Source organism: Bos mutus, chromosome 6 (genome assembly GCF_027580195.1).
Source record: "Bos mutus isolate GX-2022 chromosome 6, NWIPB_WYAK_1.1, whole genome shotgun sequence".
In the NCBI taxonomy this organism is placed as follows: domain Eukaryota; kingdom Metazoa; phylum Chordata; class Mammalia; order Artiodactyla; family Bovidae; genus Bos; species Bos mutus.
In genome coordinates this window covers 31,550,390-31,566,027 of record NC_091622.1, presented here as the reverse complement: position 1 = coordinate 31,566,027, position 15,638 = coordinate 31,550,390, and the positions used below count along the sequence as shown (strand labels likewise).

General features: G+C 36.4%; 1 protein-coding gene across 1 annotated transcript in view; it reads left to right on the top strand.

Annotated features, from left to right (window-relative positions):
* Positions 1 to 1,756: 1,756 nt before the first annotated feature.
* Positions 1,757 to 15,638, top strand: part of LOC102267443 (glutamate receptor ionotropic, delta-2) — a 233,482-nt gene continuing 219,600 nt past the window's right edge. Inside the window, exon 1 of the mRNA XM_070371886.1 lies at positions 1,757 to 2,033. Coding sequence (XP_070227987.1) covers positions 1,760 to 2,033 — 274 coding nt within the window. The 5' untranslated portion in view covers positions 1,757 to 1,759. The remainder of the gene's footprint in view (positions 2,034 to 15,638) is intronic.

Sequence of the window (15,638 nt, the reverse complement as noted above, 5' to 3'; positions counted from 1 at the left end):
TCTCATTCTTACAGTAGCCTCAAGACTTTTCCATCCATACACCACAAATGACAAAACATCTAGGTTAATGGTGAAACAGTTCTCCTCAGCAAGGGACACCCAGAGAGGTTCACAGAGTTACATGGAGAAGAGAAGAGGGAGGAGAGAGAGAGAGGTGACCAGGAGGAGAAGAGGGGGAGTCAAAAGAGGAGAGACTGATCTAGCCAGTAATCAGTTCCCTGAGTTTTCTCCACAGTCTGGAACACCCAGAGAGAGTCACAGAGTTAAGTAGAGAAGAGAAGGGGGAGGGAGGAGATTGAGGTGACCTGGTGGAGAAAAGTGAGGGTCAAAAGGGGAGAGAGCAATCAAGCCAGTAATCACACCCCTCCTTTTGAAGAGAATGGGCTGCCTTTCTGGGTGCCTGGTGTCCTCCACCAGCATTCAGTTGTTTTGTGGAAGTTACCCAGCATTCAAATGAGCTCTTGATGAATTTGTGGGAGAGAAAGTGGTCTTCCCGTCCTATTCCTCTGCCATCTTGGGACCACCCCCCAAATGGCCAGTTTATTTCATGGAGTTACTTATCATCTAACTTTTCCTTTGAATTTTTCAAGAATTATGTAAAAAATAAAAGTTTGAATCCTGAGAATGTTATATCTAGAATGCATAAGATCTAGAATAAATACTTGAACAATTATGATGTCTTACCTTCTCCAGTGGAATTAATTTTTCCTAATTCTGTCTATATTTACTTTTGGTTTTTAAATTCTTGACTTCAAAAATTGGCATTCTGAAATATCACTTCTGAACTCTTTTTTTCTATATATGCTATGTCTTTATGTTTATTTATAATTTATATTTGTCCTCATTTTAAATATGTTTTGAAGTAAGAGTATATGCATTCACACAGTAGTTAAAATGAAGCTAAAACAGATCATAAACCATGTAGTTGAAATTAGAAAAATTTCAGCTAGAAACCAGAATGAAATAGTTTCTGAAATGCATTATTTTGTTTGACTATGACTTTTCTGTAAACAGGAAAAAAACAAAAACAGTTTCATTTCCCAAGTTTAATATGAAAGCCGAGTGTCATCAAAGTTTTAGGTATCAGAATGACTCTCTTCTCTGTGGCCAGAAGTGCCTTCCTCAAACTCTTCATCTCCCCCTTCATTTATTTACCAGTTTGCATATTATCTCCTTTTGTAAAACCTTGTGTTACATATTCAATAAATAATTACCTTTTCTTTGAATTATACATTGATAATTATATACTGTCACTTGGAGAAGGAAATGGGAAACCACTCCAGTTACGTTGCCTAGATAAATCCCATGGAGAGAGGAGCCTGGAGGGATACAGTCCATGGGATTTCAAGAGTAGGACACGACTTAGTGACCAAACCACATAGCTGTCACTAATTGGATGCCTATCACGTGAGAGGCAAATATCAGACACTGAATTATCTCTGACCTTCACAATAATCCTGAAGGATTCCTGGTTAAATGTCTTCTTTATAGACGATTAAACTGAAAAGAAGAGTAGCTAAGAAATTTATATGAAGTAAGATAGCTGTTAATAATTAGGATAGGATTCTTGATCTGAATCCCAATAGCAGTTTATAATTGAAAGATATCCACATGTAGAATGTTCTTTAAATATATATATATTTCCATAGTTGTATAATAACTGTGTAACCTTTATTTACTATTCTTTGTAAAAGAGAAAACTCATGAAACCTATATTGACATTTGAATATTACTGTACTTTCTTACAGCCTGTGAACTTATGAATCAAGGCATCTTGGCCCTAGTCAGCTCCATTGGCTGCACATCAGCAGGATCCCTCCAGTCTTTGGCAGATGCCATGCATATCCCCCACCTCTTCATTCAGCGCTCCACAGCTGGGACCCCAAGGAGTGGCTGTGGACTCACCCGGAGCAACAGGAATGATGACTACACTCTCTCTGTTCGGCCACCTGTCTACTTAAATGACGTTATCCTGAGAGTGGTCACGGAATATGCCTGGCAGAAGTTCATTATATTCTATGATAGCGAGTATGGTAAGTGTTTGTTACTTGCATGAGTTTTGTCAGCTGGTATTTATATGGCAGTTAATTTTGTTGAATCTTGAAAAACTTGAAGAAGTTATTATTATTTGTGGTTTTCATGTCCTGTCATGTTCTTACAAATCAGGCAACAATGACAAAAAGTTTGTTAAGACCTCAGGTTCAATCTTTTGCATATATTTTGATCTTTCAAATAATAGGAAGTTATTGAAAACAATGCTGTATTTTTTCCTCTTTCAAAAGCATTTATACCTAAATATAATAATAAAAGAATAATTTTGGACAGATCCTAGAACACTTAAAAATATTACATATTTCTATTTTTCAGTTAAAAAATAATCTGAAGTATTTTTCTTATGCTCTTGTATAGACTTTAGAATCTACATAGTACTTAACACTTTGAGGGTCATTGAAATTATAATGCCTTTTATTTATCCTAGCATATTATCTCCAATGTGAACTCTCACAAAAATACTGCTTAGTATAAAGATACTTAATTTATTTAACTTTCCAAGGTAAAACACAAGGCATTTTACTTATATTATTTTACTATATCTTAAGAAGATACTTTGTCTCAATATTTTTACTTGTGCTACATTAACCAAAGTAAGCAAAAATAGGGCTTCCCAGGTATAAAGAACTTTCCTGCCAATGCAAGAGACGTAAGAGACTCAGGTTTGATCCCTGAGTCAGGAAGATCCCCTGGAGGAGGGCATGGCAAGCCACTCCAGTATTCTTGCCTGGAGAATCCCAGAGGAGCCTGGCAGGCTACCATCCATAGCATCACAAAGAGTCAGACACAACTGAAGTAGCTTAGCACGCATTTAATATTAAATAATGAAATAATGTTATTTTTGCTTAAACACTTTTTTCCCAAATAAAAATCTACCTGTTTTCTATCTGACTAATCCCAGAGATTTTCAAATATAGTTTCTCTCTTATTTTTGTCATTAGGAAGAGAGGAAAGAGAGTAGAGATTGCTAGGTTCAAATGAGAAGAAATAAACAGATTTTGATAAGGGATATATACTGTAAAACATGTGCTTCCTTAGAAATTTGCCTTAAGAAAGAGACAGAAAAAAAAATTCCTTTCAGTGTGGATGGGCCTGGTTTTTACAGTTTTTATTTTAAAACGTTAAGATTTATGATCTAAAGTGCAACTTATTTTCATTGCAAATGAAAAACTATTTCAAAATGAGAGTTTTCTTACCCTAATCTGCTCAGCATTTTGAACATAGAGAACAGTTACACAAGAGTGGCCAGGAAGTGACATCAATAGAACCAAGCACAAACAGGTTGGCAGAAAGCTGGAAAGCAGCAAATTGAGCTCCTGTGGACTCCTAGGGAGGGAAAGCAAGTGGCAGCTACATTAGCCCTAAATATTCAAAGGTCACATGGGGTTTGGGCAGCTGAGTTCCATTAAACTTGATGGGTAGACTTCAGCCAAAAGTCTGTGAGACTCTCTAAAAGCACAGTCCTTTGTCCCCAGGACGGAAATCCTTATTTTGTTGCTTAATTCATGTTACTTAGGGGTCACAGAACGAAGACCAAGAGACTAAAATGAATAAAGTAAACAAAAAGGAAATAAAAATAATTGGCTCATTAGTAAAAGTAAGGATGGAACACAAATCTGTTAGTCACTAGTAGAATTACTTAGTGAACATAGTAAACTCTAGCTCTACTGTCAACATACTGAGTATCCCTTTGTCAATTTTTTCTAGTCAGATTATCAATGGATATATAACGACAAATGGTTATCATGACCTCTACTCAAACATAATTTGAAATAATGAATTTTTAAATTCTAAATCTTTATTTAAAAGGAGAAAACACTGCTTAGTTAGTCCTATCAAAATAGTATGTAAAATAAAGAACAGAAAAATAACTTTTGATGATGTTTCTACAAATTAAAATGAGAATTTTACTGTATGATTACAAATATCCATGAGAAAAGAAAATTCCTTGTTATCTTATTACCAAGTCCTACATGGATTACACGTAGGGAATTCTTATAAAAGAAGGCATTTTGATTACTGATAAGTAATTTTTTTAATGTATACTAAATTCATGGTCACACACTCCTTTCCATACATTTGAATTTCCCCATTCTCTTTTCTTTTGCTTTCCTTTGAATAAATAAGATGCTTATAATCATAGTATTTGTATCCTCTGTTAGAACCAGTGTTTGTTTTAGGAATAATGATAACATTTTCCTTTATTCTGATGATAAACTTTATTTTAACTTTTTAATTTAATAATTCATGAAAAAATATCCTGATTGTACTTTACAATCATTTCCAGTAATACTTTTCTTCAAAGAAAATTTTCCTTTGATACTTACAATAAATCTTGCTAGTAAAGAACTAGGCTACAATCCAAAATAAACATCAAGCTATCCAAATATCTTGTATCTTGAAGAAGGCTACATGTATTTACATATACATTCATCATCAGATCAGATCAAATCAGTTGCTCAGTCGTGTCCAACTCTTTGCGACCCCAAGAATCGCAGCACGCCAGGCCTCCCTGTCCATCACCAACTCCCAGAGTTCACTGAGGCTCACGTCCATCGAGTCAGTGATGCCATCCAGCCATCTCATCCTCTGTCGTCCCCTTCTCCTCCTGCCCCCAATCCCTCCCAGCATCAGAGTCTTTTCCAATGAGTCAACTCTTCACATGAGGTGGCCAAAGTACGGAGGAGTTTCAGCTTTAGCATCATTCCTTCCAAAGAAATCCCAGGGCTGATCTCCTTCAGAATGGACTGCTTGGATCTCCTTGCAGTCCAAGGGACTCTCAAGAGTCTTCTCCAACACCACAGTTCAAAAGCATCAATTCTTCGGCGCTCAGCCTTCTTCACAGTCCAAATCTCACATCCATACATGACCACAGGAAAAATTATAGCCTTGACTAGACGAAACTTTGTTGGCAAAATAATGTCTCTGCTTTTCAATGTGCTATCTAGGTTGGTCATAACCTTACTTCCAAGGAGTAAGCATCTTTTAATTTCATGGCTGCAGTCACCATCTGTAGTGATTTTGGAGCCCAGAAAAATAAAGTCTGACACTGTTTCCACTGTTTCCCCATCTATTTCTCATGAAGTGGTGGGACCAGATGCCATGATCTTTGTTTTCTGAATGTTGAGCTTTAAGCCAACTTTTTCACTCTCCACTTTCACTTTTATCAAGAGGCTTTTGAGTTCCTCTTCACTTTCTGCCGTAAGGGTGGTGTCATCTGCATATCTGAGGTTATTGATATTTCTCCCGGCAATCTTGATTCCAGTTTGTGTTTCTTGCAGTCCAGTGTTTCTCATGATGTACTCTGCATATAAGTTAAATAAACAGGGTGACAATATACAGCCTTGACGTACTCCTTTTCCTATTTGGAACCAGTCTATTGTTCCATGTCCAGTTCTAACTGTTGCTTCCTGACCTGCATATAGATTTCTCAAGAGGCAGATCAGGTGGTCTGGTATTCCTATATCTTTGAGAATTTTCCACAGTTTATTGTGATCCACACAGTCAAAGGCTTTGGCATAGTCAATAAAGCAGAAATAGATGTTTTTCTGGAACTCTCTTGCTTTTTCGATGATCCAGCGGATGTTGGCAATTTGATCTCTGGTTCCTCTGCCTTTTCTAAAACCAGCTTGAACATCAGGAAGTTCACGGTTCACATATTGCTGAAGCCTGGCTTGGAGAATTTTGAGCATTACTTTACTAGCGTGTGAGATGAGTGCAATTGTGCAGTAATTTGAGCATTCTTTGGCATTGCCTTTCTTTGGGATTGGAATGAAAACTGAGGTTTTCCAGTCCTGTGGCCACTGCTGAGTTTTCCAAATTTGCTGGCATATTGAGTGAAGCACTTTCACAGCATCATCTTTCAGGATTTGGAATAGCTCAACTGGAATTCCATTACCTCCACTAGCTTTGTTCGTAGTGATGCTTTCTAAGGCCCACTTGACTTCACATTCCAGGATGTCTGGCTCTTGGTGAGTGGTCACACCATCGTGATTATCTGGGTCATGAAGATCTTTTTTGTACAGTTCTTCTGTGTATTCTTGCCATCTCTTCTTAATATCTTCTGCTTCTGTTAGGTCCATACCATTTCTGTCCTTTATTGAGCTCATCTTTGCATGAAATGTTCCTTTGATATCTCTGATTTTCTTGAAGAGATCCCTAGTCTTTCCCATTCTGTTGTTTTCCTCTATTTCTTTGCATTGATTGCTGAAGAAGGCTTTCTTATCTCTTCTTGCTATTCTTTGGAACTCTGCATTCAGATCTTCATATCTTTCCTTTTCTCCTTTGCTTTTCACTTCTCTTCTTTTCACAGCTATTTGTAAGGCCTCCCCAGACAGCCATTTTGCTTTTTTGCATTTATTTTCCATGGGGATGGTCTTGATCCCTGTCTCCTGTACAATGTCACGAACCTCATTCCATAGTTCATCAGGCACTCTATCTATCAGATCTAGGCCCTTAAATCTATTTCTCACTTCCACTGTATAATCATAAGGGATTTGATTTAGGTCATACCTGAATGGTCTAGTGGTTTTCCCTACTTTCTCAATTTAAGTCTGAATTTGGCAATAAGGAGTTCATGGTCCGAGCCACAGTCAGCTCCTGGTCTTGTTTTTGCTGACTGTATGGAGCTTCTCCATCTTTGGCTGCAAAGAATATAATCAATCTGATTTTGGTGTTGACCATCCGGTGATGTCCATGTGTAGAGTCTTCTCTTGTGTTCTTAGAAGAGGGTGTTTGTTATGACCAGTGCATTTTCTTGGCAAAACTCTATTAGTCTTTGCCCTGCTTCATTCCGTATTCCAAGGCCAAATTTGCCTGTTACTCCAGGTGTTTCTTGACTTCCTACTTTTGCATTCCAGTCCCCTATAATGAAAAGGACATCTTTTTTGGGTGTGAGTTCTAAAAGGTCTTGTAGGTTCATAGAACCGTTCAACTTCAGCTTCTTCAGCATTACTGGTTGGGGCATAGACTTGGATTACTGTGATATTGAATGGTTTGCCTTGGAGACGAACAGAGATCATTCTGTCGTTTTTGAGATCGCATCCAAGTACTGCATATCGGACTCTTTTGTTGACCATGATGGCCATTCCATTTCTTCTGAGGGATTCCTGCCCGCAGTAGTAGATATAATGGTCATGTGGATTAAATTCACCCATTCTAGTCCATTTCAGTTCACTGATTCCTAGAATGTCGATATTCACTCTTGCCATTCACCATAGTCCTCATTTTAAGTTCAAACATTAGAATTATACTTGACTTTTATCTTGGTTATCAGGAGTTACTTTCATTAAGGAATGGATTAAGTATCATCCATGGATGGAATCAGGCAACCTGCTGAAGCCAAATGTTATTGAAGATGTATTTTGCTTAGAAAAATATACTTAAAGAAAAAGATTATATTTCTTATCCAGTTTATTAGAGGAACACTTTTTTCAAACGCAGTTAATTGTGATTTTGAGCTTAAATTATGATTTAAGTTGGCTTAAAGCTCAACATTCAGAAAACTAGGATCATGGCATCTGGTCCCATCACTTCATAGCAAATAGATGAGCAAACACTGGAAACAGTGACAGACTTTATTTGGGGGGCTTCGAAATCACTGCAGATGGTGACTGTAGCCATGAAATTAAAAGATGCTTACTCCTTGCAAGGAAAGTTATGGCCAACCTAGACAGCATATTAAAAAGCAGAGATATTACTTTGCCAACACAGGTCCATCTAGTCAAGGCTATGGTTTTTTCAGTAGTCATGTACAGGTGTGAGAGTTGGTCTATAAAGAAAGCTGAGTGCCAAAGAATTGATACTTTTGCACTGTGGTGTTGGAGAAGACTCTTGAGAGTCCCTTGGACTGCAAGGAGATCCAACCAGTCAATCCTAAAGGAAATCAGTCCTGAATATTCATTGGAAAGACTGATGCTGAAGCTGAAACTCCAATGCTTTGGCCACCTGATGCAGAGAACTGATTCATTGGAAAAGACCCTGATGCTGGGAAAGATTGAAGGTGGGAGGAGAAGGGGACGACAGAGGATGAGATGGTTATATGGCATCACAGACCCAATGGACATGCGTTTGAGTAAACTCCAGAAGTTGGTGATTCAACAGGGTGGTCTGACTTGTTGCATTCCATGGGGTCGCAAAGAGTAAGACATGACTTAGTGAATGAACTGAACTGAACTTATGAGTATGAGCCCAGTGTAACAGTACACTATAAATTCCTTAACAGAGAAAATTCAAATCTTTGACTAAGTAAATGGATGAAGACCCAGGTTTGATTCCTGGGTTGGGAAGATCAAGTATTCTTGGGCTTCCCTTGTCTCAGCTGGTAAAGAACCTGCTTGCATTGTAGGAGTCCTGGGTTTGAAACCTGAGTTGGGAAGATTCCCTGGAGAAGAGAAAGGCTACCCACTCCAGTATTCTGGCCTGGAGAATTCCATAGACTGTATAGTCGATGGGGTCACAAAGAGTTGGACATGACTGAGCAACTTAAAAAAAAAAATGGATGGAAAGAGAAATAAAAATGTGAAAGTTTATTTGAATGAATTGACTCAAGATATTTTTTTTAAATACTTGGAAAGAAGTGTTGAACTTTTAAAAATGTGTCATTCAAGAAATATTCATTGTTCCCTTGTTTAGTGAAAATACAAAACATCACATTAAAAATTTTACAGAATTTAGTCTTAACCTTTAAGAAACATAATTAAAAGATAAAATATTTAGAATAGTCTCTTAATAGAGAAAATAGTAAGTTGTGTCATAAATGATATAAACTGAGTGCTGAAGATAGTGTTTAATTTAGGCAGCAGTGATCAAAGAAGGCTTCATGGGTAGACTTGGATCTTGATTATTGCCTCTCAGAATCCTACCTAACTTTCACAGTGTTTGAGAAACAGCAACTCCAATAGACAGTGTGAACAAATCTTATAGAAATAAAAATATTAAAAATAGTATCTCTGAGGATTTTTATTGGCCAGGCACTAGAATAAATATTTTGCATTATATCACTGAATTTTCTCAATAGCTCTATGAAGTAGATTATAGGATTATCACAATTTTAAAAATTGGAAAACAGAAACAACCAATGGGTAACTTGTTTATGAAATATACCTAAGAAGCATCAATACTGAGTTTAAAGTCTGACCAGAGCATGTACTCCTAACCATGTATGAGTATGAAGAGATTGCAGTGAACTATCACACCAGAATATAACAAGGGGATAATCTATTTATAGAGAACATTTATTGATATCCAGGCTCTGTTCTAAATGCTTTATGTGTTCATTTAATTCTCACAGCAGCTCTATGCAGTAGATGATGATGATGATGATGATGATGATGATGGTAATGATATTACAGATGAAAAAAGCTGAGGTAGTAAGAAGTCAGGTGACTTGAAACTAAGTCCCCAAAGCCTGAATTCAAGCACTGATAGTGTCTCTTCCGCTTTCAACTACTGGACTCTTTTGATGCTATAGAAATAATAAGATTAATTTCTGACACAAATTTCTTAAGCATTTACAAATGAAAATGTGTAGAACCATTTTCATTAAAGAGATACAGTAAGTGACTTTAAGCCTGCTGACCTTTAGCATATTAATACCATTCAAGAAAAAATACTGCATATCAGTTCAGGAGGTTTGTTTATCATTGTAAATTTGGAAACAGGACAGTCATTGAGTCAAAGTAGGCTGACTTCTCAACAGAAATAGCTGCTTGCCTATATAATAACTGTTCTCCTCCTTAGGCCAAATCTGCTTGAGAGTGTAATACTTCCAGTTGAAAAACTATAGTCCGCAGATTGCTTACAGCTGGGGCTGTAATGTGATACAGTGAAGAACTGTGAAGGATCTGAGATTTTCGCCCTGCGTGCGTGCGTGCATGCATGTGTGCTCAATTGCTTCTGTCCTGTCTGACTCTTTGCGATCCTACAGACTGTAGTCCACAAGACTCCTCAGTTCATGGGATTCTCCAGGCAAGAAAACTGGAGTGGGATGCCATCCCTTCTCCAGAGGATCTTCCCAACTCAGGGATCGGACCCCTCATCTCCTACATAATAGGTGGATATTTTACCACTGAGCCACTGGAGAAGCCCTGAGATTTTAGCCTACTTGCAAGCTAAATAAGTTAGCCTGCCTCAATTATAGGTACGCTAGCAGAAAACACTAAGCTCCTGAATTAGAGGGAGAGGACTTTAATACTTGGGGCACAGCAAGCAACACGAGCTTTATCTTAATTAAAGCTTTCTGTTCATATTAGACACCATTAAGAAAATAATTAGGCAAACTGTAAACTGGGGAGTAAACTTCAATACATATACCTGAAAAACTTATGCAAATACATAGACTATATAAAAGGCTTAGAGAATTAAACAAACAAAACTACAAAGCAAAAATATGAGACCAACACAGATATAATAACCAAAAGTGTGCAAAAGTTTGTTCAAAGAATTCATATAAGAAGATATATAAACGGCCAATAAACACAAGAAGTGCTGAACGTTTTTAGTCCACAGGTATATGCCAATTAAAATAAGATACTAATCAGTACCCACTAGACTGACTGAAGGCCATTACTACACATGGGAAAGAATGTGGCAAACTGAAACCCTCTACAGAGTTGGATGTAAAAATGTACAGGCGCTTATGGAACCCTTTGGCAATTCATTACAAATTTAAATATTCGTCCACCACGTGACTTACCCATGTCACTTCCAGGTATTTACCAAGATAAATGTGAATGTATATCTTTGCGAAATCGTATATAAAAATCCTTATATTAGCATTATTCATGAAGTCCAAACCTAGAAACAACTTAAATGTCCATAATTTTGAAAATGGTTCAAGGAATTATGGAATGTTCCTACAATGGAATACTATTCAGCAATAAGAAGAAATGAACCATTGAAATATTCAACAATAAAAATTTGAGTGAAATAAGCCTGAAAGAAAAGAAGTATATGCTATAGTATTCCATTTATATGAATTCTGGTAACATACAAAACTAATCTTGGTGATCCAGTCAGAAAGTGGTTGCATCTCTGGGCCAGGAGTGGACAGTCTGAAAAAGGACACATGATAACCTTCTGTGGTACCAGAGATATTCAATTTTTTGTTTCAAGTGCAACACAATAAATCTTTGAACTATACATGTAAGTTCTATTTATTTATTGTAAGTAAACTATAAAAATTAGAAGCCATAACAACCTATTAGATATCTGAAAACTAAAAAAAAGGAAAAAAATAGATTTACTTATAATTTCAAATGAAGTATCAGAATTAAATTGTGATCACTTATTGATTATGGTGTCAGGGACAAAGGGTTAGAATTGAGTGTAGTGGACACCTGGAACCCAGATTTGATAATAGACCAGAATGACTGGAAGAACTTCTTAATCGTCATACCACCTCAGGTCCATCATTGACATCTGAAATCAGAATTTTTGCAAGGTGGGCACTAAATGTTAACACCTCTCCTGATGTTTCTGATGCAGCCAGTTTTGTTCCTAGATAAGGCATCTGGAAGCAAGAAACTTTAGTAGATATCTTCTTCAACATCTTTGATTGGTAGCATTGTTTCCCTGCCAGAATCCTCCAAGCAAGAGAGAACTCACTGTATTCTCAAGGATACTATCTTATAAATGGATACTGGACATTTCTAATTGGCAGAAACCTTTTCTTTTTATAATACTTAAAATATACTGGACAAAATGATTCATTTCTGGAATAATATAAAATAAGTAATCCTTTTGCTTATAATCATTTATCAGTAAGTAAAGAATTGATTATATCCCATGAACCCACTCAGTCTTCTACTGCCTAAGTACCAAGAACAGTTTACTATTTTCAACCTGACAATGTATGCTTCTTAGATAGTCCATCTTTCTAATAAATGCCTTTATCCTTATCTATTTTATTTTTTCAATATTTCTGTATTTGGCTGATATACTGATTACACAATATGCCACATGCTATCTTATTGCCTTGGAGAAGTGAGACCTTTACTGCTTTTTAGCCAAACAAAAAACACTTGTGTTTTCACATAACTTCTGCCTTTTAAATTTTTTATATTAAATCTTTATCGTAAGTACTCGTTACATTGCCCTCCCCTTCCAATCTTGCATCATTTTCAATTTGCTTATCATGCTATTTATGCTTTCAGCCAAATCTCTGAGAGAACGTTTGATCAAGAAGGTATAATATAATACCTAGGAAGATTCATTAGAAGCAATGGTAGTAGTCCAGGCAGGCTCACTGTCAGAGAGGTCTAAGCAAGAAATTAGTTGAATGTACCAGAGCCAACAGCTAGATTCCAGAATCCAGGAGTCTTGGAACTGACAGTCAACAGAAACCAGAAAGTTATAGAAGTGAGTGATCTTTAAAATAGAATAAAAGCATATAGATTGCTTTAATGAGAGGTTTCTGTTTTAAAGATATTGAAATAAAAGTTGAATTTCAGGGATGGATGGGCTGAATAGAACTGATTTTCAAGAGTGACATAAGCAGCAAAGTTGATGTGCATTTCATCTAAAGAACTATTTGGGTTATTTAATTTCCTTTGCCTAAAAAATATTGGTCCCACACTTAATATTAGAATGAACCTACCTGTAGATTTATTATCTGGGTCTAATTGTGGAGCTTGGAGGGGTAATATGATGATAGGGATATAAGCGGCTTGTAAAAGTAATGACACACAGGCATGAACTAACCAAAGGTAGTGATATTTGCACTCTTACTACAGCCTCAACTCTATTTCGATTCATGCATTTGTTTCATTCTCAAGCCAGACAGTTGTCATTGGTAACTCCAAGTTTATTCTTAGAAATTATTACATTAAAAAAGGCCTCTTCCCTTCTTTGTCCATATGTTAATACCATGCATAAAGCTATTTATCCTCCTATAAAGTCTCAAGCTGTGTTTGGGTCCTGTGCTTATTCTTGAACCAAATAATTTGTTCTGGGGTATGCGGGCTCTCAGTCAGCAGTCTGAGTTACATGATGACCCTCTAGGTGAAGGGTATGCATATGTGGACACGTGTGCTTCGCTTGTCAGCTTGAAACAAATAATAAATATGAATTAGATTATTTCGGTTTTATTAATTAATTTTTTAAATCTAATATCAAATTGTAATTTAGATGTTTATAATTAATAAATATTTGTCTTTATAATTCACCACTTAAAATTGCTTTTAAAGTACAATCTTCTTTGGTTCAGTTTCCTTGTTTTTGTTGGTTTTGATCAACCTAGACTTATTTTATGTTCTTAGCTTTTCTGACATTTTCCTGACTGTTTCAGGACAGTCTTTTTCGTTTTACAATAAGACTTTTATCTGTATGTAAATGTATACTATAATTTGTTAAACTAAGTATTTCTGAAAATCAGAGACCAAAATGTATATAACATGTTTTGATAAAAAATATTTTAGGCTGAAAAATAGTAAGTGAAAATGTATTTCTCTTTATATGCAGAAATATTTACTTTTTGACATCCATATGCATAAAAACAAAGAAATAATTCAACTTTAAGGATTAATGAACATATTATTTATGGATTCTTGCCTTCTGCAAATACTATTTAATGATTCCCAAATTAAGGGTCAGTATGTAGTTGAATGACCTGAGGTACTTAAGTACTACCCTCCAGTATATCATCCTTGCTTTAAAAGTTAAATTGTCATATGGTAGAACTCTTTGAAATGAACTTTGGGATGCTATCAGAATGAATACATTCCTAGGAATCACAGTATTTATCCCATTCAGTCTTGATGTAGGTTTAATCAAGGCCCATAAAATGGACACATTCCTCTTAATTTATTGCAAATGTTTATAATTACCCTGAGGGTGTTTTTAAATGTCTGATGACTATAATATTATTAACTCTCTCTCTAGACAGTCTTAAAGTAGTTTATTACTCATTTGGCTACTTTCCAGGTTTCAGTTCTCTCATTTACTTCAATGTACATCAGTAAGTATATAATTAATTCAAGCATCTTATTGAACAATTTTGTTTGCATTTGTATATATTATGTCAGGTAGGTAAAAATAACATATTCTACTGTTTTGGATTTGTACATCAATAAAATGTCCTAAAAATATTGATCCAGCATAAAATGACATTTAACCTAAAAAATTATGATCTAATGTTAAAATCTTCTTATCAACAGAAGTTCTTATCAAACTGACAAGTTCTTATCAAACTGATAAGTTTTTATCAAACAGAAAATCTCAGATCAGATCAGTCGCTCAGTCATGTCTGACTCTTTGCAACCCCATGAATCGCAGCACGCCAGGCCTCCCTGTCCATCACCAACTCCCGGAGTTCACCCAGACTCACGTCCATCGAGTCAGTGATGCCATCCAGCCATCTCATCCTCTGTCGTCCCCTTCTCCTCTTACCCCCAATCCCTCCCAGCATCAGAGTCTTTTCCAATGAGTCAACTCTTCACATGAGGTGGCCAAAATACCGGAGTTTAAGCTTTAGCATCATTCCTTCCAAAGAAACCCCAGGGCTGATCTCCTTCAGAATGGACTGCTTGGATCTCCTTGCAGTCCAAGGGACTCGCAAGAGTCTTTTCCAACACCACAATTGAAAAGCATGAATTCTTTGGCGCTCAGCCTTCTTCACAGTCCAACTCTCACATCCATACATGACCACAGGAAAAACCATAGCCTTGACTAGATGAACCTTTGTTGGCAAAGTAATGTCTCTGCTTTTGAATATGCTATCTAGGTTGGTCATGACTTTCCTTCCAAGGAGTAAGCATCTTTTAATTTCATGGCTGCAGTCACCATCTGTAGTGATTTTGGAGCCCAGAAAAATAAAGTCTGACACTCTTTCCACTGTTTCCCCATCTATTTCTTTTTTTGTTGTTGTTTTATATATATATATATTTTAATTTTATTTTATTTTTAAACTTTAAATAATTGTATTAGTTTTGCCAAATATCAAAATGAATCCCCATCTATTTCCCATGAAGTGATGGGACTGGATGCCATGATCTTCATTTTCTGAATGTTGAGCTTTAAGCCAACTTTTTCACTCTCCACTTTTACTTTCATCAAGAGGCTTTTTAGTTCCTCTTCACTTTCTGCCATAAGGGTGGTGTGATCTACATATCTGAGGTGATTGATATTTCTCCCAGCAATCTTGATTCCAGCTTGTGTTTCTTACAGTCCAGCGTTTCTCATGATGTACTCTGCATATAAGTTAAATAAACAGGGTGACAATATACAGCCTTGACGTACTCCTTTTCCTATTTGGAACCAGTCTGTTGTTCCATGTCCAGTTCTAACTGTTGCTTCCTGACCTGCATACAAATATCTCAAGAGGCAGATCAGGTGGTCTGGTATTCCCATCTCTTGAAGAATTTTCCACAGTTTATTGTGATCCACACAGTCAAAGGCTTTGGCATAGTCAATAAAGCAGAAATAGATGTTTTTCTGGAACTCTCTTGCTTTTTCGATGATCCAGCGGATATTGGCAATTTGATCTCTGGTTCCTCTGCCTTTTCTAAAACCAGCTTGAACATCAGGAAGTTCACGGTTCACATATTGCTGAAACCTGGCTTGGAGAATTTTGAGCATTACTTTACTAG